The following is a 24,924-nucleotide window of genomic DNA, read 5'->3' as shown; positions in this document are numbered from 1 at the left end:
AGCCAATTCCAGAATCTCTCTTCTGAACCCATCTCTCTCATCACCCCAATGACATCCCTGCACACCTACCTTCTATATGCCTCCCAAAATCCACAAACTGAACAATGCTTGATGCCACATTGTATATGGTTACTGAGCTCCCACTAAAAGAATCTCCACTCTTGTTGGCTAGGAATCTCCAGTCTTGTTGGCTTACACCTCCAACCAACTGCCCATATATTTGTATCAAAGAGACAACCCACTTCCTTCACTGACTTCCTGCTATCCCCATCCATTACCACCCAGATCACTAGTCATCTCTGTTGATGCCACTTCCCTATACACCAAGGTCTCTCATGTCCAAGGCCTTCCTACTATCAAATGTCCTCTCTCCCAAAGTTCTTCTGACTCCAAACCTACTACCTCTTTCTTTATACACTATCAATCACATTCCCATATACTGTTACTTCTCCTTTGGGTGGGTGGGGGGAATTATAAAGTGTGATTCACTTGCCTCTACCGCTGTCACTTTTGCAACCTACAATGTTGTAATTGGCGTTCATAAACCACACTTGGGATTTTTGTATTCTCTCATTTCTATGCATTATTAGTCTTACAGAAAAAAATGAACAGGACCTTTTTATAGGAGTTTTAATCTAATTAAATTTTGTGTTGGGATACTTTTTCATCTGAGGCTATAGTTTTAGAGTTAATTAAAGAAAAAACATACAAAAATAACCAAAATCAATCCCATTATCACACACAGCCCACACCTGCCATGGCACTCCCTTCTACAACTCAACAAATATCTGCAGCTGCACACATTATTTCCCACAGTGGACCTTTTTCAGTCTCTATTCACTGGCGTTACTACCAGCTCAGTTGAGCACTTAAAAATTATTAAACTGATGTGTGTACATTTTACCCAATATTTTTTTTAAATTTTTATCATCATAAAATAAACAACTGCATTACATTCATCAGGTCTTCTGACTATGAAACTACTGTGTTTATAAGAATTATGTTTGGACTGAATTGTCAATGTAATTAGTTTTACTGTAATGTTACCAGAAGTCATCATTCCTCAGTGATTACACTCATGGGCCTTTTAAATTAATAATGTTAATCAAGTAGCCAACTACACTAATGGCATAATAACCCATTCAAGAGAGACCAAATATTGGGAATAGTTCATGTTATCTTTATTATCTAGACCCAGGGCCAAAACACCTTATTCTCATTCCTCTACAATTGCAATACCTTCTGCCACTCCTGCTTCACTTGGTCCTGCTTAGTCCAACAGCCATTTTTTTAATTTTGATGTTGTCCATCACCTCTCTCATGGCTCCGTCCATATCAAGGCCACTAATCAGCAACAATACCTGCATTCTGACAGTTGTCACCCTTTCCACAGCAAAAAGTTCCACCCATAAGATTTCCCAAGCCATATCCTTACCCCCCCCCCCCCCCTCCAAAACCCTTCCACTATCCGCAAGAATTAGCAGCAAAGGAGTGTCCCTCCGTCACCCAATATCAGCCCGGACTTGAGCAACTGAACCATACCTTTCGCCAGGGCTTGGACTATCTATTGTCATACCTGGAACTGAAGGACACCCTATCCATGATCCTTCTCACTCTTACTAAAGTGGTATTCTGCTGTCCATCCAACCTACACAACATCCTAACATCCTGGACCATTCCTACACCACTCCCACTCTCAACCCCTGGCCACAGGAGTCATATCCCAGTGGAAGACCTAGGTGCAAGACCTGCCCAATCTACCTACTGAGAAAATCTTATTCTGTCCCTGTCACAGACTTATTCCACACCATTAGAGACAGTACCAACTTGTCATATACCACTTATACCAGCTCTGCTACAATTACTGCACAGAATTTTATGTGGGCATGACCATCAACCAGCTGTCAATCGAAAAAAGGCAACTGCCAAACTGTGGCCAAGAACAGAGTTGATCACCTAGTGGCAGAATGTGCTGCCAAGCACAACATGCCTTAGTTCAATGACTGCTTCACAACCCATGGCATTTGACCCATTCCTCCAGTACCAGCTTTTCTGAACTACACAGATCAGAATGATCCTTGCAACACATCCTTCACTCCTGTAATTCTCCTAGCTTCAATCTCCACTAACCCACTGCATGCACAGCCTCTACTCAGTGGAATCCTCCCCTCCAACCCACATATCCAATTCACATAATCTTTGTGCACTGCACGAACTCACCAGTCTGATGCCCACGTGTCACATTCCTATTCCATGTCCCTGCTGCTTCTCTTTTCCTCATCCTAACCCCTGCTCGTTCCTTCCAATCTGACAACTACCGCTTCCAAACTCCTCACCTCACTTCCTACCTCTACCAACCCAATCGACTCAACTCCTCACTCCAGACTATCTGCTGAACTGCAACCCTGGCTTTTCATGTTCAGCTGACACAACGTAACAGCATAGGTATGCGGGGGGTGGGGAAGTTGGGGGGAGGAGCTGAGGATGGCATGGAAGCTAATTGGATAAGTATGGTGACATGGGTGATGTGCAAAAATTATAAGATGGAAAGTAAGTAAAGGAAAATCTAGTACTGAAGTAGAAGAGGGAGCAGGAGTTACTGAAGATGACTGAATGACTCTATTGAGAGCTAAAAATCAGCAGTTATCACACATAAAAAGTAATGCTTACTTAGTTCACCAAGTGATAAATATATATATATATATATCTCTTTTTCAGATTACACATTTGCAGACATTCAAAGGCTCTGACAGAATCACAAGCATCAAGCAACTTTACAAAGGCCAACAAGTCTTTGCTATTTCATTACTTACAAGATTAACATAGATCCTTGATGGAATATTTACACTAATGAAGTCAGCTCAAGCTTTTATAGTTGGTTATCTGTACTGACATATATATACTCTAAGTATTGCCAGTTTTAACACGCAGAGACAGAGAAACAGTCCAAAATCTGCATGGGATATGATGTATCCCATATGCCAGAATGACGTAAAGGAAGCTGTAAGAGAGGAAAAAATGTAATGACTGACAATGGTGCAAATTTTCTGCAGTTTCAAAAATCAGCATGACATTCTGACACAGATCTAATGACTGTTCCCCTATCATAATATATTTTAAACCAGGCTTATTTAGCCTTCCATTCAACTTATCAAAATAATACAATGTGCACAATAACACTTTAGCACATAAGCTATGGTAACATATTGTTACAGCAATGACAACTTCACCATTTATATAAAACTGTTTACAAAATTCTTATAAGTACACCGAATTCCATTTTCAGCATTAACTTAATGCCGACCACTATCTCCCATAGAAAATATCACAGCTGCAGTTATGAATTGACTAACAACATTAAATTGTAACAAGAGATTACCTCTTGTACTGAACATCATCAAACTGTTCTCTCAAAAATCCACAAGATAAATTGTGAATACATGCAATGAATACTATATGTTCTCTTTGATCCATTCCTGTTAGAATTTGTTGATCATTCTTATTTTCACCATGTTTTTATTCATTCAGAAGAATATTCTAAATGCAAAAAGACAAATTCTAAATGCAATGGTAATCACTCAACATCTTTAACATGACAAAGTAACATATCAAACAGACTGTTACAAGTGCATCAGTGTCACTATGTCTATGCAGTCTTTTTGTCAGAAGCATTTTTTTTCTGGACCAATAAATACTATTAATTTGCTAGTGCATCAGATTGCAGGAAAGTGGAGTTATATACTAATCTGATGGTATGAACACAACATATTATCACACTTTACAGGAATGGATTAAACAGTAGGAACTTCTAATACAATGATGGTTATGCTTTTCACCACTTTTAAATTCTTTTTCACTCTATGTCCCACATACCACATATTACTAAAGAGAGAAACCTCTCGCGTACACAAGTTTAAGTTGCTTCAAACACTCTCTGCTGACTTAAAACATTAAATGAAATTTGGGCAGCTTATGAAACACAATTATCACAAGCTTAATGCTAAATTAAATAATTTTAAAATTATTACTTCATTTGTCTTTCTAAACTTTATGAGAAATAATTTCCTTTTCAGTGCACAAGTAACACAACCTGAGAATCAGTTCAGCAGTCTTACATAGAGCAACATTATCAAACATAGTTCATTCCACAGAGTAATAATACAGTAACTTTACTGATCATGCCTGAACCGTGGCTGTTTAACAAAAATCAGAAAAGACTAATACCAACAGTCACAAAGCAAAAACATGATATAACATTTTAACTGACTCTCTCTCTCTCTCTCTCTCTCTCTCTCTCTCTCTCTCTCTCTCTCTCTCTACACATATAATGTCCTTTACAGAAAAAGACTGCAAAACAAAAGCAACATTCAGTAACAGTTTCCGAGTATTGCTACACCTACTTCATTACCTTTCCCTGCACATCCTTGTTTAACAAGAAAGCAACAAAAACTTTCAAAACAGCAAGTAAAACAAAATGCTTGAAAATGACCATAATAAAAGACACAATCGAAGAATATTAGATTTTTAAGCGTATCCAGAAGTGTTTGTGTGAGCACATGATCACTGACAAGGCAAGGAAGAAATAAAAGGAACAGCGAAAAAAGGTCTTATATGTTATAAAATGCCAGAATGTTAAGAACTGCACAACAAGCATACTTATAGCAAGTCTTTTATATGAACCAAAATTTGATGTGATTTTTTTTCTTTCCTTCATTTGGGTTCCCTCTCTTTTGAATGGTGTATCATCTTCAGTAAAATTAATTGAAACCAAACAACTGCATCTTGTATTTCAGTAGAAGGGAAGGATAAGAAAAAGAAGGGAGTGGTGAAGAAAAGAAACAGAGAAAAGTCACAACCATCCTGAAACTAGATGTAACTAAGCAACTGGACATTTGCTTCAACAAAGCAAGAAAGAAATGCAAACACATGGTGCAATGAACTTCATAGGAGATGTGTAGTATGTATTTAGATAACAGGATAGAAATGAGATGTGATTATGACTAAGTTTTCAACTTTTTAATGTCTTTTTTCCATCAGCTTTTACCTATTAATGCATGGAACGCATAAACTGCTGACGAGTATCTCAACAATCTGCAAAAGCAAGTTAACAGCACATTTCAAGCCAGGTGTCATTAGTTTTTGTGATTTCATCTTAACAACAGAATACAAACCTACTTTATGAAAACAACCAAGCAACTAAACACTACCTACTGTGCTAATAGATTCCTTTTCACTCCAAGACCACCGGACAACTAATTAAAGAATAAAATTATTTTATAGTTGGTGAAACTTATGTTCTGTTATTTATATGGACTTAGATGTGGACGCTTCTCATCATGTAATAAGCCTTTATAATTTCTAGGTTCAGATGAAATTAAAATGCGCTTTTAAACTTTGTAAGAGGGTGAAAGGCAATGACACAGAAAACAATGAAATTTGTCATATTAGTGATCCACTCTAAAAAGGATCCAAAACAGATACAAAAATTGTTATAAACATGCCAAAAGCTGGAACTACAGTCATGACATACAGATGAATGTAGTAAGATATTTGCCAAGATACGTACACTTCCTGCAAATCAAACACAATCAAATGAGTTTACGTGCCTCATCAAAAGGTAGGATTCAGTCCCAGTGGGTATCACATTATCCTCTGGAAAGGAATAAGCAGTACATGCTACAGACGCAGACGGGACAGTATAAGGTACCAACCTACATCCTTCTTACTTTTTGCAATAATTCATTGCACAAAAAGAGATAATTAAACAATTTGTAAAAGCACATTTCAGATTATTATAAATACTGTCAGTTAAGTAGTACCAGTAGCAGATTCTGATCCCTTTTCAGAAAAGGGATGATAGTAACAGTACATAACTTTGAAGAAGAGCAGTGACATGAACATGACACATCTCTACCCTTTCTGTGTTGATAACACCACCGCTTGTGAAAACAGTAACCTATATAAATTAAATTTTCTGAAAAATATAAAAGGTATAAAATGTCACTGTGCAACACAAATACTTTGACGCCTGCGTATTTAAAAATTACATTGAAGGTAAATTGGTATAATTACAAAGGAAGTAATATTAATATTGATCCAAAATGGCCAGTAGTTAAAATGTAGCCACAATCATAAAAAAGGATCCACATCACACCACCTTTGCAACATGGATGTCAAACACAAGCAATCTGGATGTGAAAGAGGGCTGACTAGTATTTTTCTCTAAGGAAAGAAAAAAGATTAAATACATTAATAAAACATCATAACAAATTTTGTGTGTGTGTGTGTGTGTGTGTGTGTGTGTGTGTGTGTGTGTGTGTGTGTGTAGGAATATTGACACCAGACACTGGTTGTATGACAAACATTGACTATAATCAAAGGAGCAACCTTAACACTTCCAGTTGTTTCAGTGGTTATGAATACACATTGTACAATAAATTAAAACATATGAAAATAATATTTCTAGAGAACAGGAAAACAGTGAAAGATCTTTACACACATATAAAGAAAGCAGTATAAGTATTCATGCAAAGACTAAATTTGCATAACACTATCACAAATATCTTCAGTGATACTGTGGTAATCATTTCAGATATTTACTTCATTTGTCACACCATTCTTCTGGCAATATCAGAGTACATCAACACTTCTTCTGCTGTATAGCTTATATGCATACTTTCACAAGGAACAAAAATTATTCGTAAAGGAACTAATGAACCTCTTAGGGACTGAAAGTCTTATTTCATATCTCTGATGTCTTTGGGTTCACTTCTAGTGATCTTGCCACTATACTACCACCATTTAGCAGTCCACTTATATAGTACGTGATTAAGTAAAACTTTTTAAAAACAGAGTATCCACAAACGATTTGCCCCATTTATTATATACTTCAGTACCATTAAAGCAATTATGCAAGTGAAATACACAATGAGGTTGGCAGTAGCAACATTTCATTTCACCTGCAGGTTTTGACTGTCTTTTTTATGAGATAAGATGTTCAAGTGCCTGATCTCTGTCATTGTTACACTTTGCCAGAGCTTCGGCAACACGGTCCTCAGGAAATCCTAGGTCAAGAAGCTGTGTTGTGGCCTCCAAACAACGTTCAGCTTCTTTCAGATCACATTCATTCACCGTCAGTGCTCGTTCTGCCCTATCTCCTGGATACCCTCTCTCCTCCAGTGCTTGCACCAATAACAGGAACTCAACCATCTATAAAAAAGAACTGCTGTTAGTGATGACTAACCAACTAAAATATAAATTAATTAAATACTTCAAACCATGAGATATTATTGTAAGGTGTAATAATGACAATCAACGTATGTATGAAGAATTATCTGTATAATTCTTTAATCTGCCTGCTCCAAAATACTGTTCACAGCCAGAGGATTTACCACTCAAATTGTGAATACAAATATTCTTCTGGAAAAATCACAGTAGCATATGCAGAAAATCAACATACAGAGAACTAAGAAATAAAAATCTCTTTCAAATTAAATTTTTAGGTTTTTACTATCAAAAAGAGAAAATTTTGAGGAAGAAGCAAGTGATCTGACACTGTTTTCAACCAGTTACAGATAGATCTCAGTTAAGTGTGCAACTTTGCATGCATCAGATGTACATACACTCTTGGCATGAACTGAAATTCCAACCTAGGATCATTACACTCTTTCCCATTTTCAATTGATTGTCTCATCAAACTGGGCATAAAATATAAATATTATAAAAGTAATTATTTTAATAAATATTTATTTAGAGATGGTGATCTTTTGGAGGGCTTACTACTTGCATACTTGTTTCTTTGAACTCTAAACATATTTTGAGGATTATTCCCTGAGCAAAATACAATTACTTGTTTTTCCTCCCTTTATCCTTCATGCTTTGGTTATATAACACAATCATGTTTACCACTACCACTGACTGTTCATGTTGCTTCCTGTCTTGCACAGATTGCCATCTGCAATTTTATCATTGGCGGTATTGGTTTTCAGATTGTCACAACTCTGTAAACCATATTCACAACACAAGAGTTTCAATGCTTTTTGGTTATCCAGTAGTCACAAAGCTAGCAACTGGTAACAGGAAAATCATTAGGCAGCAGTTCTGAAACCTCTCTGAGCTAAACATAGTCATGCACATAAGAACTAATACATGTTGTCTTCTTTATTTTATGGCATCTTTTGCTTGCAGTCATAGCTATACAAATTGTCCATTAAACTGATTTTTGTGATTATAAGAAAAGTCTTATTATGACCAAAGGTATTTCACTTTAAAATGAAGCATCTTCAGTGGTCACTGCAACAATATGGCCTTTCTTAGAAATTTGTTTGCTAGAATCATGAATAATTATTACATTTTGGATATAGACTATAAACAGAATTAAGTAATTATTGTTACTCAAGCCCCCACCCCCCTATACGTCTACACATGTTACATAGATTTTAGCACACATCACTTTCACTAACACTAACAATAATAATTTAACACTGTTTATAGAAGACAGTGAAAGCATAAGAACTACTTGTGATCCTAGCAGACAAATTTATAAGAAACAACACATTGCTGTAGTGGCCACTGAATGGGCTTTAAAGTAAAGCGAAACACATTTGGTCATAAGAGACTTTTATTACAGTTGCAAAAGTCGGTGTTAACCTATATAACTCAAATAGGAATTAAGTTTTGATGAAATTCAGAATTTTCATACATTACTTCTAACATACAATAAAATACTTTAGGTCTTTCCGCCAGTTTCATGAAAAAGGAAACAGCCTAAGATATACATCATTTTAAAAATGTCACATAAGGACAACAACCAAAAATGATTCCATTGTGTCTTGTAATACACAAACTATCTGAGACTCTCAATTACACTTTACTTTTCAACTTTATGAAAACCGGGTGGATGAAATGACGAATTTACAATGGTAGAAGTTGGAAAACGTTACAGCTATTGAAAATGATAAAGGGAAATCTCATCAATTCCTATTTCTACTTTGTTCAGAACAGTTCCTTGAGTTATTGGTTTGATGTGGGCCGCCACAAATTCTGTGCCAACCTCTTCATCTCAGAGTAGCACTTGCAACCGATGTACTCAAATTATTTGTTGGATGTATTTCAATTTCTGTTTTCCTCTACAGTTTTTACCCTCTACAGCTTTCTCTGGTACCATGGAAGTTATTCCATGATGCCGTACCAGATGTCCCTTCTACTTGTCAGCGTTTTACATATATACCTCCTCACTCCTTACCTTATCAGCCCATCTAATTTTTGACAGTCTTCTGTAGCACCACATCTCAAATTCTTCATTTGTCTTCTGTTCCGGTCTTCCCACAGTCCATATTTAACTACCATAAAACGTTATGCTCCAAGTGTACATTCTCAGAAATTTCTTCCTCAAATTAAGGTCTATGTTTGATACTAGTAGATTTCTTTTGGCCACAAATGCCTTTTTACCAGAGCTCATCTGATTTTTATGTCCTCCTTGCTATGTCTGTCATAGGTTATTTTGCTGTCTAGGTAGCATAATTCCGTAACTTCATCTACTTCTTGATCATCAAACCTGATGTTAAGTTTCTTGCCATTCTCATTTCCAGTACTTCACATAACTTTCGTCTTTATTCAATTTACTCTTAATCCACATGCTGCACTCATTTATACCATTCTACATCTATACTCTGCAAACCACCGTTAGGTGCATGGCAGAGGATATGTCCCATTGTAGCAGTTATTAGGGTTTCTTCCTGTTCCATTCACATATTGAGTGCGAAAGAATGAATGTTTGAATACCTCTTAGAGACCTGTAGTAGATTCCTAGAGACACTAAAGCTAGTTCTGGAAACTTTGTTAATAGACTTTTTCATGATAGTTTATGTCTATCTTCAAAAGTCTTCCAGTTCAGTTCGCTCAGTGTCTCTGTTACCGTTTGACACAGATTAAACAAACCTGTGACCATTCATTCATGCTGTTCTCCTCTGTGTACATTCAATAACCCCCATTAGTCCTCTCTGATACGGGCCCACACACGTGAGCAATATTCTAGAACTGGTCATCCTCCACCACTCAGTTTTATTTATTTATTTATTTATTTTTGGTTGGTGCTGTAGGGTGTAAAACTGCTAAGATTGCAAGTGCCTACATCATAAGAAAACACAAGTGCTAAATAAAAACCTGAGGTGAAAAAGGCAAAAACCCAATCGAGCAAGTTTAAAAGAGGAGCAGCTAAGGACAAGGACACTCCTACAGAAAATTTCTCAGAATATCGTGAAATGGCATGGTCACCACTTAATAAATGGCAGTGACTAAAATGACAGTGCCCAACAGCAGCCGGGCTAGAATGACCACCTCGTGACGTAAGGGCCTAGGGAAGTCGACCATACTATTGGGAGAGATTTAATGTCCCGGAGTTTGTTGCCCTGGAGAGAAGACAATTGTGCACTCCAAAAGGGAACCTACATCACGCCGACACACAGCAACATAAAGATCATTCTTGGGAACAGAATGACTAGCAAGCTGAGGAAGAGAGCTGCAGCCTTTGCAGCAGCACCAGAAGCCTCATTCCCTGGCACTCTGCCATGGCCAGGAATCCACACAGACACCACGTTGGCTCCAAAGGGTGAACTGAGTACAGCATGCGACAGCTCTGATGAATACTGAGAGAATCCAAGCAAATGACTAAATTTGGAAGCCTGTATCGCCAGATGTACTGGTTGGCCTGATGAAGGTCATAGAGCTATGTGGTAAAAAAAGAGCACTAGTCAAGAAGGCAAGATAGCATCACCAAGTACAAAGACACACCTAACACAATGATTGGTCTTGGAACTTTTGGTGTAGATGAAGACACTTTCCCCAATCTGCATATGTAGTGCAAGAAACTCACTACAATACACCAGGCCAGGACTGGTGTCCTTAGGAAGCAAATGGAATCCAAAATGAACACTTACCTTGTCAAGAAGCCAGGGCAGTGTAGAGCTCACACCCATGGGGAATGTGGCAGGAAGCATAAAGCAAAGCTGTCAAAACAGCATACGCAGTGAACTCCTGGAGGCAACAGAGACGATGAGCAAAGCCCATATTGGCAGTCTAGAAAATCATCAAAAAGAGTATAGGATGGGTGACTGGGCACAGGCGACAGACAGCTCACGTGTCTGAGGAGAACATCCTGCTGGTAGGGCAACAGCAAGTCAGCAGTCTCAACATAAAGGCTCTCAACGAGACTAGTACAGAAGGGCACCAGTGGCTAAATGTATCCCGCTATGGTGGATGGCAGTAAGACGACGTATGATAGACTGACATGCACATGAATATATGATACATCCATAATCCAGTTTCGAATGGACAAGAGACTGGTATAAATGGAGGAGGATGATCCCATCTGCTCCCCACAAGGTACTGCCAGAAGTTCATACAGACAATTTGTCAGTGGAAAGCGGGAAGCCATTGCTGATGCTCCATGAGTAAAGATGATCAACACACCACTGATGACGCCATTCATGTAGACACGTTCATTTTGAGAGCTGTAATAGATCGCAAAGTCATCAATGAAAAGAGAGCCCGAGATACCTGGCGGGGAACAACCCATAATAGGGTTAATGCCACGTAAATTAAGACCACGCTGAGCACAGAACCCTGATGCACCCAGTTCTATTGAATAACAGTATCTAAAAGAGTCAAGCTCACATGTACCTTAAAAACAAAGTCTCTTAAAAATTCCTGGATAAAAAGGGGCAGGTGACCCCCAAAAGCTTGATTTGTGCATAATACTGAGGATACTGTCTCCAAATCAAGAAAAAAAAATGACCACAGTTTGGCACTTCCACAAAAAATTGTTCATGATATAAGTTGACAAGATGACAAGAAGATCAACTGCAGTGTGGTGCCTACAGTATCCACATTGGGCATTAGTGAGGAGATTCTGAGACTTGAGCCACCACACCATTCGACCATTAATCATACATTCCACTGCCTTGCAGACACTACTGGTGAGGGAAATTGGGTTGTAGTTTGTAGTAAAATGTTTGTCCTTACCAGGCATGGGAATGACAATGGCCTCACACCAGCAATTGGAAAATGTGCCATCTGTCCAACTGGGTTATATGTATGGAGGAGAATGCGTAGACCCTCAGGAGATAGGTGTTGCAACATCAGAGTGTGAATGCCATCTGGTTCTGGAGCAGATGACTGGGACAAAGTTAGTGCATGTTTAAACTCCTTCATAATAAAAGCAGTATTGTAACATTCACGATTCTGGGAGGAGAAAGATATTGTCCTTCTCTCCATTGCCCATTTCAGAGGGACGAAGGCAGTATGGTAGTGGGTGGAACTCGAAATATCTGCAAAATACAGACTCAAAGTGTCTGAGATACCATTGTTCTCTATGGTCAGACCAGGAACCGGGGAATAAACTGCGGTTCCTGAAGGTCAATGTGTTTACCCCAAACAACTGAAGAGGGAGTAAAACTGTTAAAAGAACTTTGAAAAGAAAGCCAACTAGCTGTTTCACTATCCCTGAAAATGCGGCAACACTGTGCATGTAGCTGTTTATAAAAGATACTGTTCACCATTGTGGGATGGCATCTAAAAAAGTGCAGAGCTTGTCTCTACATGTGGATTGCATCGTCATATGCCTCAGTCCACCAGGGGATGGGGGTATGTCGCAGCAAGGAAGAGGTAAGAGGTATGGAACATTCTATGGCAGTAAGGACAGCATTTGTAAGGTCATCAACGCAAGGGAAATGGTGTTCACCGAAAGTGGCCAGTTAGGAGCAAAGCTGCCAGTTGGTTGGATGCACAGATGGGATAGGCACTATCAAATGAATGACACAAGTGCAATTGTTACTCGGGTGTGTGTAGGAGAGAAAAGACCACCCGAGATGATGAGCAAGCTGAGCAGTGCAGATCAAAAAGTCCAAGTGGGAAAAGGAGTGTGTGGAATCAGAGAGAAATGTGGATGTACCTGTGTTCAAACAGATTAGACTGAGCTGGCTAAAGATATCTACTAGGAGGGAGCCTCTCAGACAGGGGTGTTGAGATCCCCTAAGTGGACAGTGGGCACTGAAGTCGCCGAGCAACAAAAAGAGAGGAGGAAGTTGAGCAACAAGTTGCAAAATGTCTGCCACAGTGACAGCAGAAGACAAGGTTGAGTAAACATTGCAAAGAGAGAAGGTGAAACCAGGAAGGTAAAGATGGAGAGCAACAGCTTGAAGCTGGGTGTGCAAGGAAATGGTGTGACTACAGATGTCATCTCGAATTAGCAATGTGACTCCCCCACACGCCGGAGTCCCTGCCTCTGGGGTAGGTCAAAATGGACTGGAGCGAACTGCCGGAGGTGAAAGTGATCATGAAGATGTAATTTTGTTTCCTGGAGGCAGAAAACAACTGGACAGATCTGATGCTGTGAATATTCCATTGGAGAACTAACATATCCAATGATAGACAGGAGGTGGTCAAATAAGGGGGCAGTAACTGTGGTGGCTGCCAAGTGCATGAATTTGAACATGCACAATGACCAGGTTCAGAGGCTGGAGGATCCTCATCTATTAGTTTGACGGAAGTGTCTATAATAATCTTCAGTTGGCCAGTGAACTAGTTGTTGGCAGTAAGTCCTGGTGGAATGGAGGTCAGCCAGGTGATGGTATCGAATGGTGACACTGTTGATGAAGATCATCATGGTGGGGAAGTGGATGATCGTTTCGAGGTGGGCAAGTGGAAGATTGATTGCCTTTGTTTGACTGCTTAAAACCTTAGTGTTTGTCAGGTGCAGAACCAGACATTGCCTGGCTAGATGTGTGGACAAAGTCATTGTACGGAACTACTAATTTTTTAATTTCCGTGTTCCTGTTTGCGAGGCATGTAATTTCGCTGGTGCAGGCAGAGGTTTGTTGGTATGGTGTGCACCCATTGCAGGTGAAGATGAGGGCATGAGCTCGGAGCTGGACGATTTCAAAACTAGGCACTAAACTAGAAATCTCAAGTCTGCATAACCATCTCCTTCATAGCTCGGAGTGTGGTTAGAACTGTGCTACAATTGCCAGTGGGTGGTGTACAATGTTTGTGGCTAGCCGACATTTTCTGAGCAATATGAGTACGAACCTTGTTCTTCACCTGGATCTCCTGAACTGCTCTCTCATTGAGGTAGAGTGGACAGTCACATGAGGAAGCAGCATGATCAACCTTGTAGTTGATATAGTGAGGAGGAGGAGGAGGAGGAGGAGGAGGAGGAGGAGGAGGAGGAGGAGGAGGAGGCATGCACCCTCATGAGCAATCCTTCCCCAGGTTATGGATTTGGCTGCATTTTCACAAGATTCATGGGTGTGGTTGTAGCACTGACATTTATAGCAATGCACGGGATTCAGGATATATGGTCTGACAATAACGGCTTTGTAGCTACCATCAACTTTTGATGGAAGTACCACATGGTAAAATGTGAGGAAAAGAATACGGATTGGCACTAATTCTTTATCAACTCTTTTCATGACACAGTGAACTGCAGTGACTCTCTGTCAGTGAGATAGGCTGTTATTTCAGCCTCGGTCAGTCCATCAAGTAGCCAAGTGTATATGACATCATGGGAGGAGTTCAGAGTGTGGTGGGTCTCTACTTCAACAGGAGAGCTGTGAAGAAGTGTTGCTTTAAGTAGTTTCTGTGCCTGAAAAGCTCTATCCATCACCAAAAGCAAGGTCACATTATGCAATCTAAAGCACGACTTCACAGGACCCCTTCTGTATAACAAACTGATTAACTGTCATGAAATTGTGAGCGTCTTCCATGCGCGACACCGCGAGGTATAGGGGTGCAGCCAGGAGAGGTGTCTATTCTTTCATCTCAACCCATTTACGTTTGTGGGATGAGGAGCTTACTGCAGAGAAATCCCCCATGATTTCCAGTGTTTCCAATATCACACTCATTCCTGCTGCCCCCACCCTTGAGGGAAAGGGGGGGGGGAGGGCAGCTCACCTGCCTTAGGTGATAGCCCACACTTCAGGTCACACCTCCCAGACTCCAGATAGAAGGTTCAATTGGCATAGAGGGAGGTACCAGCTCAGGCAATTACCCCTCCCTGGGCCTGGCCTTTACCAGGGGGAATGAACGGGTCCTACTTGTCGATCTGGGGCTGGGAATCACGTGTTGCCCAGTCACCTTTTATGCATCAAACATTTGGACTGGCCTTCATGGACGCACATGGAGGAAGAAAAAGGTAAGGAAAAAAAGAGACCACAAATACCAAAGCAGAGAAAGAGTAAGAAAAGGATGGACTAGGAAAGAAAGGTGGATGGACAGGATGAAACCATACACAGTTTTACCAAGAACTCTGGTTTCGTGAGGAAGGCATATGACTCATTCCCCAAAGGAAGGGAAAGGAACAGGAGGGGGATCGACAATGCAACACGAAAATGGAAGTAGCACTGCAAAGGCTGGTGCCCTGTGGTAGCCAAGCACGTGCTCACCAATGAGTGGTGAGCCCCATGGGGTAGAACTGGTCGCATGAGTTATTTGTAAGCTATCTCCTTTGTAGGTTGATTGCACTTCCCCAATTAAAGCGACATCTACCACATGCTTTACCCACGACAAACTATGTGCTCATTCCATTTCACACCCTCACAAAGTGCTACACCCAGCTATTTGTATGAGTTGGCTGATTCCAACAGTGACTCAGTGATACTCTGCTTCTTCATTTTGTAAAGTGCCCAATTTTACATTTCTTAAAATTTAAAGCAAGTTGTCAATTTCTGCAATACTTCGAAATCTTATCAAGATCTGACTGAATATTTATGCAACTTCTTTCTGATATTACTTCATTATAGACAACTGCACCACCTGGAAAAGGCATGATTTTACTATTAATATTGTCTGTCAGGCCACCGCAACATGAACAACAAGAGTCTTAACACACTTCCCTCGGACACACGCGATGTTACTTCTACATCTGAAAATGACTCTTCATCCTAGATAACATGCTGCGTCCTCCCTACCAAAAAGTCCTCAACCCAGCAACAAATTTCTCTTGATAACCCATGTGATTGTACTTTTGACAATAATCATAGGTGTGTATTGAGTCAAATGCTTTTTGGAAATCAAGAAATACAGCACCTACCTGACAGCTTTGATCCAAAGCTTTCAATACATCATGTGAGAAAAGTGCGAGTTGGATTTCACATGATCGACGTTTTCGAAATCCATGCTGGTTGGCACTGAGGAGGTCATTCTGTTCAAGATACCTAATTATGTTTGAGCTCATAATATGTTCTCAGATTCTACAACAAATTGATGTCAAGGGTACTGAACAGCAGTTTTGTGGGTCACTTCTACTACCCTTCTGATAGATGAGTGTGACCTAGGCTTTTCTCCAAGAACTGGGCACGGTTTCTTGTTCAAAGGATCTGAGCAGATTATAGATAGAAGAAGGGTTAACTCAGCTGCAAATTCAGTATAGAATTTTACAGGGATTCCATCAGCCCCTGGAGCTCTGTTCAGCTTTAACAATTTCAACTGTTTCTCAATGCCACTGACACTAATACTTATTTCATTCATCTTTTCAGTGCTATGGGGATTACATTGGGGCAAGTCTCCTGGGTTTTCCTTTGTAAAGGCACATTTGAAAACCAAGTTAGCACTACAGCTTTTGCTTTGCTACCCTCAATTTCAGTTCCTTTATCAATTGCTAGGGACTGGACACTACCTTTGGTGCCTCTAACAGCCTTTACATACGACCAGAATTTCTTTGGGTTCTGTGGAAGATCATTTGACAATGTTTCGCTACAGTAGTCACTGAAGACTCTCTTGGCAGCCAAACATGTTTTATTCAGTGTCTCTATATCTACAGCCCTACACTTTGTTTCACCCCTATCATGCTGTAGTCTCTGTTTCTTTACAACTTCTTTTCAGTGCCTGTATACCATGGAGGTTCCTTGACATTATGAGCTGTTCTACTGGGTACATATCTATCCAGTGCATGGTCAACTAGTCTTTTAAACTTAAGCCATAGTTCCTCTACATGCTCCTGGCTTGTGCTGAAAGTTTCAAATTCCTCACTGAGATATGACACTACTGATTTTCATCTAGTTTACTGAACATCCAACAGATGCTGTAATTCTTCTTCACTTTCAATGAGGATAGCAATGTCATCAGTGAATCTTATAATCAAATCCTTGCACACTGTGTTTTAATTCCATTCTAATCATCTGTCCCTGTAGCTTGCACCATTTGATATTGTCTGACACTTTTACCTAGTGGACAAATACTATGAATGTGTGTCTATTTTTCTTCAATCTTGCTTCCATTCAATTTCAGAACCGCCTATCTGGTGCCTTTACCTTTTCTAATGCAAAACTGATCATCTGACAGATCCTAAAGTTTCTTTTTGAGTCTTCTATATATTATTCTTGTCAGCAACTTGGATGCACGAACAGTTCAGTTGATTGTGCAATAATTCTTGCACTTGTTGACTCTTGCAACTTCCCAATTTGTATGGATCTTTCTCTGAAAGTCTACTGGTATGTAAACTGTCTCATATTCTATGCACCAATGTGCACCGTTAAAAGTTACTTTGTTGCCAATTCTCTCCATTATTAGTACTTTTATTTAGGTAGCAGAGTAGTATTTGATATTCCTGATGCAGTATGGAAAACAATATATGATGAGAATCATTAAATTTCAATTTAAATTTGGGCAACCACCATACATGGGTCTTGTTCGTCTATTAGTTACCAAGTTAACACTGAGCTGTGTACAATGCTGTACTGTCTCCATTTGTGGCAAACGTAAAATAACATCAAAGAGAATTAAGGTTATACAATACATGAACAACAATATAAAATTCATATGGATGAAGGGCAGGTTGGTTGGTTGGTTTAAAAGAGAGGGAAAGGGACCAAACTACGAGGTCATCAGTCCCATGTTCCTAATAAAACAATGCCACAAGTGTGAGGATAAAACAGACGAGACATATAACACAACAGAAAGAAAGGAAAGACCACAAGAATGAAGGAAATGCAACAAACACTAAAAAAAGAACAAAAGAGGACAAGAGAACAACAGAGAGATACAAGAAACAGACGAAACTAAAACAAGGAAGCAGATTACAGTGGCTGGCCAACCACGAAAATAAAAAGAAAAAGCCAGCCACCCTGCAACACATTAAAACCTTCACCCTAAGAGCACTAGGGTGGAGGACGCAGAGGGACAAAGGACAGGTGCTAAAACTCAGATTGAATGATAAACCCACCCTCAAGGATGAAATGTAAAACCAAATCAGCCAATGAGGTGTTGCCTGCTAAAATCAATGATAACAAGTCCAGCAACCGAAGATGAAGTCGCAGGGCAGCCAAAGAAGGACATAGCAGAAGAATATGGGCCACTGTCAACCGGGCGCTGCACGGACACTGAGGTAAGCCTTCACAGCGCAGGAGGTAGTCGTGGGTCGCCCATGCATGGCCAGTTCGAAGCCTGCAGAGAATCGCCCACAGAGTCCCTGTAAGATGCCCTAATTGAGGACTTTCACACATTCGTGGTCCCCTTAATGGCTCACAGTTTGTTCTGCATACTGAGATTTTGACATTCTGTCTCCCAAAGCTGAAAAACTTTGCGGCGTTTCAGGGATGCACATCTCCATAATTGGTTTCTGTGTAGCTTGTTTGGCCATCCTGTCAGCAAGTTCATTTCCTGGGATTCTGACGTGACCAGGGGTGCAGGCAAACACCACTGAACGACTAGACCGTTCCAGGGCATAGATGGACTCCTGGATGGATGCTACCAAAGGATGACGAGAGTAGCACTGGTCAATAGTTTTCAGGCTGCTCAAGGAGTCAGTAAATAAAAGAAAAGACTCCCCAGGGCATGAACGGAGGTACTGAACTGCACGAGAGATGGTCACCATCTCTGCAGTGAATACACTGCAGCCCTTGGGTAAGGAATGCTGTTCAATATGGCCACTATGCATGTAGGCAGAGCCAACACGACCATCAGCCATCGAGCCGGCAGTGTAAACCACTTCAGAGCTCCGGAACACGTCAAGAATCTAGAGGAAGTGACAGTGGAGAGCCGCAGGGTTAATGGAGTCCTTAGAGCCACATGAAAGGTCCAGACGAAGCTGAGGCCAAGGCGCACACCATGGAGGCATACGTGAATGGACTGCCAGTAAAGGTGGTAAAGGGAAGGACTCCAGTTCGGAGAGAAGGGTCTGCACGCGAACTGCAATTGTTGGCCCAGACCTGGGCTACCGATACAGGGGAAGGACTGCTGTGGGTGGGAAAAGGAGATGGTAATTCGGATGTTCAGGGGAACTATGAATGTGTGCTGCATAACTGACAAGCGGTTGTGCATGTCTGATCTGCAATGGAGGAAAACCAGCCTCCAGCAGTATGCTGGTCATCGGACTCGTCCTAATAGCTCCTGTCGCTAGGAAAACCCCACAGTGGTGCACAGGGTTGAGTAAACGCAACACTGAAGGCACTGCTGAACCATAAACCACACTCCCGTAGCCAATTTGGGACTGGACAAGAGCTCCGTAGAGCTACAGCAGCATACAAGTGATCTGCACCCCAATTGGTCTTGCTCAGGCAACAGAGGGCATTGAGGTGCCGAAAGCACTTCTGCCTAAGCTGAGGAAGATGAGGGAGCCAAGTCAATCGAGCATCGAAAACCAGTCCTAGGAATCAATGTCTCCACTACAGTGAGTGGATCATAATTAAGGTAAAGTGCAGGTTCCGGCTGAACGGTACGAAGCCCACAAAAGTGCATGACACACGACTTTGTGGCTGAAAACTGGAAGCTGTGGGCTAAAGCAAATAACTGTGCCTTGTGGATGGCTCCCTGTAGGCGCTGCTCAGCAACACCAGTATTGGAGCAGCACTACAAAATGCAGAAGTTGTCTGCATACAGAGAAGGTGATACGGGGGGGTGACAGCTGCTGCTAGACCATTAATGGCCACTAAAACTAGAGACACACTCAATACAGAGTCCCGTGGGACTCCATTCTCCTGGATATGGATGGAACTATTGGAGGCACCAACTTGGACACGGAAAGTATGGAGTGACCGGAAGATCTGGATAAAAATCTGGAGCAGACCCCGGAGACACATACAATGTGGCAAGGATAAGATGTCGCCAAGCCGTGTCGTATGCTTTACGTAACTCAAAAAGCAACGGCAACCAAGTGTTGCCGTCTGGAAAAGGCTGTTTGGATGGCAGAGTCAGTGGACACAAGATTATCCGTGGTTGAGCGACCATGGCGGAAGCCACCCTGACATGGAGCCAGCAGGCTACGTGACTCCAGGACCCAACCCAACCGCCGACATAACATACTTTCCAGCAACTTACAAAGAACGTTGGTGAGGCTGATGGGCCGATACCTATCCACATCAAGCACGTTTTTACTGGGTTTGATCACCAGAATGATTGTGCTCTCCCACCATTGTGATAGAAAGACGCCATCGCATCAGATCCAGTTGAAGATGACGAGGAGATGTTGTTTGTAGTCAGATGATAGATGTTTAATCATCTGGCTGTGGATCCGATCAGGCCCAGGAGATGTGCCGGGGCAATGTACAAGGGCACTGAGGAGTTCCCATTCTGTAAAAGGGGCATTATAGGATTCACTGCGGCATGTAGTGAATGAGAGGATGTTCCCTTCCAGTCACCGTTTGAGTGTGCGAAAGACTGGGGGGTAATTCTCATACACAGAGGCTCGAGCAAAGTGTTCGGCAATTGTGTTTGTGTCAGTAGATAACACGGCATTTATGGTAACACCAGGGACACCTGTTGGGGCCTGGTACCTGAAAGGATGTTTGATCTTTGCCCAGACTTTGGACGGTGACGTATGGCACCCAATGGTTGAAACGTATCTCTCAAAACACTCCTGCTTCAGTCATTTCTTAAGGTAGCGAACAGGGGCATCGAGCCGTTTGAAAGCTATGAGGTTCTCCAGGGAAGAAAGCCACTTATGCCGCTGTAGAGCTCACCGACGCTCCTTAATTGCTTCAGCGACTTCAGGCAACCACCGAGGGACTGCTTTATGGTTCGAGTACCCTAAAGTGTGAGGGATCGTGTTTTCTGCCGCAGAAACAATTGTTGTAGTTACCCGCTCAACCATCACATCGATGTTACCGTGTGGGGGAGATTAAACAGTGACAGCAGAGGTGAAAGTTTCCCAGTCCACCTTGTTTAAAGCCCACCTGGGCAGATGTCCGGGTGCCTGATGCTGCGGCAGCGACAGGAAGATGGGGAAGTGGTCACTACCAAACAGGTCGTCATGTGCTCTCCAGTGGATAGATGGTTGAAGTCCTGGGCTGCAAATTGATAAATCAATGGCCGAGTAACTACCATGAGCCACAATGAAATGTGTGGTGGCCCAATGTGTTTAAGAGGCAGAGGACGAACTGAGACAGTAAAGTTTTGACATCTCTGCCTCGGCCAGCACGCATGGTACCACCCCATAAGGGGTTATGGGCATTAAAATCTCCCAGGAGCAGGAGAGGTTTAGTGAGTTGATCAATCAGTGCAGCTAATACATTCATTCAGGGGTACTGCACCATCTGGAAGACGATATACATTGCAGACAGTTATTTTCTGGGTCATCCTTATTCTGACAGGCACAGCTTCAAGAGGGGTTTGAAGGGGCACAGTATCACTACACACTGAGTTTAGGACATAAATGCTATCCCCACCTGACACTCGGTTATAATCACTAAGGTTCCTGTAATATCCCTTATAGCCCCGGAGGGCACGGGTCTGCATTGCTGGGAACCAGGTTTCCTGGAGGGCAATGCAGAAAGCAGGTGTAAAGCTTAACATTTGCCCCAGCTCAGCCAGGCGATGGAAAAAACCGCCACAATTCCACTGGAAGATGACGTCATCATGAGACTGGGAAGGCATGGAGCATTCAATAAGGCAGTTTACACCTCAGAGTCACCTGCTGCTATTGACTTTTTTCCTGAGCAGTGAATCTACATTTTGTCTGAGGGTCAGGCGAGATCTAGGCCCTCAGCTGACACCAAAATCTCCACCCCATCCTCAGACGCAGAGCTTGTAGGTAGTGATGGTGTGGGTTCCATTGCAATTTCATTGGTCTTAGGGGTTTTCTTTTTGGATTTCTCTCGCTGCTCCTTGGGTTTCCCTGGCTTGGAGGACTTCACTGGATCAGTCTCCGGGACTGAGGATGAGCGTGAAGCCCTACAACTGGCTGATTTTGGGCTCTTCAGCCACTGGTGAGTGTCTTCTTTCCCACCTGGGAAAGGAGTGACCAAAGGGACTCTTCCTCGCGAGAGAAGCCAAAGACGACTTACGCTTCTCCGACTTAAGAGGTGAGGACAGACGTCCCTGATGGTTGAGGGGGCGGGGGGAGGGGGGGGGGGGGGGAATTGCTCCCAAAGTGGGTGGTGCAGGAGCAACAGAGAAGGAAATGCCCCCCACCATCAAGGAGACAGGTGTAGTCTTCCTGCTCTGAGAGGTGACCTGGGTTGGCGGAACTGATGGTGCCAGAACTGCTGTAGCGGCGGTGTAAGACCATGTCATATGCACAGGATGCAGGCATTCAAATTCTCTCTTAGCCTCAGTGTAGGTCAGTCGGTCCAGGGTCTTTTACTCCATGATTTTCCTTTCTTTCTGGAGAGTCCTGCAGTCTGGCAAGCAAGGTGAATGGTGCTCTCCACAGTTGACACAGATGGGAGGCGGGGTACATGGAGTATTGGGATGTGATGGGCATCTGCAATCTTGGCATGTGACGCTGGAAGTACAGCAGGAAGACATATGGCTGAACTTCTAGCACTTAAAGCACTGCATTGGGTGAGGGATATAGGGCTTTACATCACAGTGGTAGACCATCACCTTGACCTTCTCAGGCTATGTATTGCCCTCAAAGGCCAAGATGAAGGCACCGGTGGCAACCTGGTTGTCCCTCGGACCCCGGTGGACACAACGGATGAACTGTACACCTCGCCGCTCTAAATTGGCGTGCAGCTCATCGTTTAACTGCAAAAGAAGGTCCCTGTGAAATATGATACCTTGGACCATATTTAAGCTCTTATGGGGTGTGATGGTTACAGAAACATCCCCCAGCTTGTCACAATCAAGTAACTCCCGTGACTGGGCAGAGGATGCTGTTTGCATCAAGACTGGCCCAGATCTCATTTTGGACAAGCACACCACCTCCCCAAACTTGTCCACTAAATGCTCAACAAAAAACTGAGGCTTCATCGTCATGGAAGATGACCTATGACCTCTCAAACATAGACGGTACCGGGGCAAATAATATCCGCTCTCATTCTTAGCTTGACATTCCTCCCATGGTGTGGCCAGGGAGGAGAACGATTTGAGGTTGTACTTCTGTGCGTTGAACTGAGCTTGATATCGCTCAGACACTGCTGGTGTTTCACCATCAGCAAGAGTTGATGGACTACGCTCCATCACGTGTCATCCGCCCTGATGCCATCTACTCCAACCAGGGGCCCTCCCCACAGGTGCCACACAGCTGCAGCAAAGGCCACCTGGCAGGATGGCCATTGCTGCGAGTCCCCAATGCCCCAGGGGGATGGGCATCTACCCCTTAGCATATGTGGGGAGTATATGGCGCAGGCACCAGCAGAGCGATCCCTGTGTGGTCAGGGGGCTACAACCAACAGGGCACATGGCGGCCCGACCACATCGGACTGGCTACCATGCTGGATATCAGGTGCAAAGAAGTCCATGATCATCATCAATGCAGAAAGCGACACTGCATAGTGCACGGTGCAAACTGCACCCAGCAAGGTGTCTTCGCCCAAGAGATGGAGAATTGGCGGGACTGCAACATGACGACAAGAAAGTGGGCTAAAGATCTCAATGCACAATGGACATGACGCACCCTGTAAGGTGCCCTTCCCCAGTTGGCTCGCTCTTTGGGAAAATTTTGAAGAATAGAGGTCAAACTCTACAGGGGACCATCACATAAAGGCCGAAACATGTGAAACTCCTTTTAGTTGCCTCTTACGACAGGCAGGAATATCTCAGGCCTATTCTAACCCCCAGACCTGCAGGGGGAGGAAAGGCAATTGTTGTAAACCAGTGCTGCTGAGTTTTGCAAGTATTCCAGCATGCTCGGACATAGGTGTAAATGACATAAATATGCACCCACCTAATGACAGTGGCCCATGCTGTGGTATTATTTGTGATGACAAAATTTTCACCGTTTGTTTGTCTGCAGGCAACGATGATAGTGATGATGGATTAGCTCAGTAAACTGGTGCTTAATATTTAGCCACTATGGCAGACACGGAGACTGCAATGCAGCTGGACCAACTAATTCTTTATTTATTTATTTGCAAACAACTTTGGTCAAACTAATGCTGATGAAACTCCTGTGTGTTTGTGTTGCACATAAACAACATATGAAATTGGCTCGGGAGAAACTTCCCAACTGTTCAGGAGCACAAAAATCACTGTTTTTTTTTTTTTTGCAGTATATAGTCAGCATTTTTGTGAAAAAAATTATTATTATTATTTTGTGAAATTAACAATGTATGTTTTTGCAGCATGCAACACGTCATTATATTTATGATTTTCTGGCCTTTTGATTATCCAAATGACTTATGGTCCTGTATAAATGAGGTTCCACTGGACTCTCGTCTCATCCTAGAACTTAGTATACCTCCTATTGCTCTAATAATGTGCTCATTTCAAAAAATAGCAACATAATCCTTTAAAGATGATGAGAGCACCATACACGAGTGGAGTCATACCATCTGGCAGGAAGACATCCTCAACAGTAGCATGCAGAGCACCTCAAGTATAAGAGCAGATGTCCTTCCACTAATAAATTCTCATGTGCCTTGCACCCTCAGAGCTGCACAGAATTGCACTTTTAAAATCAAGTTGTTCAATCAGGGAATACAAGTGAAAAGTTACAAACATTCTTATTGTTTTCCCATTATATTTCACCGATTGTGTCACACTCGTGTA

At 42.1% G+C, this 24,924-nt stretch overlaps 1 protein-coding gene across 2 annotated transcripts in view; it reads right to left on the bottom strand.

Annotated features, from left to right (window-relative positions):
• Nucleotides 1-2,670: 2,670 nt before the first annotated feature.
• The window catches only part of LOC126281569 (ubiquitin-associated protein 1-like), a 77,794-nt gene continuing 55,540 nt past the window's right edge, over nucleotides 2,671-24,924 (bottom strand). For both annotated transcript variants that reach the window (XM_049980642.1, XM_049980643.1), the window contains one exon: nucleotides 2,671-7,209. In XM_049980642.1, the coding sequence (XP_049836599.1) occupies nucleotides 6,982-7,209 (228 nt within the window). In that variant the 3' untranslated portion in view covers nucleotides 2,671-6,981. The remainder of the gene's footprint in view (nucleotides 7,210-24,924) is intronic.

This window comes from Schistocerca gregaria, chromosome 7 (assembly GCF_023897955.1).
Source record: "Schistocerca gregaria isolate iqSchGreg1 chromosome 7, iqSchGreg1.2, whole genome shotgun sequence".
Taxonomy (NCBI): Eukaryota; Metazoa; Arthropoda; class Insecta; order Orthoptera; family Acrididae; genus Schistocerca; species Schistocerca gregaria.
The sequence above is the reverse complement of the archived record's forward strand: the minus strand, read 5'-3'. Positions and strand labels throughout refer to the sequence as shown.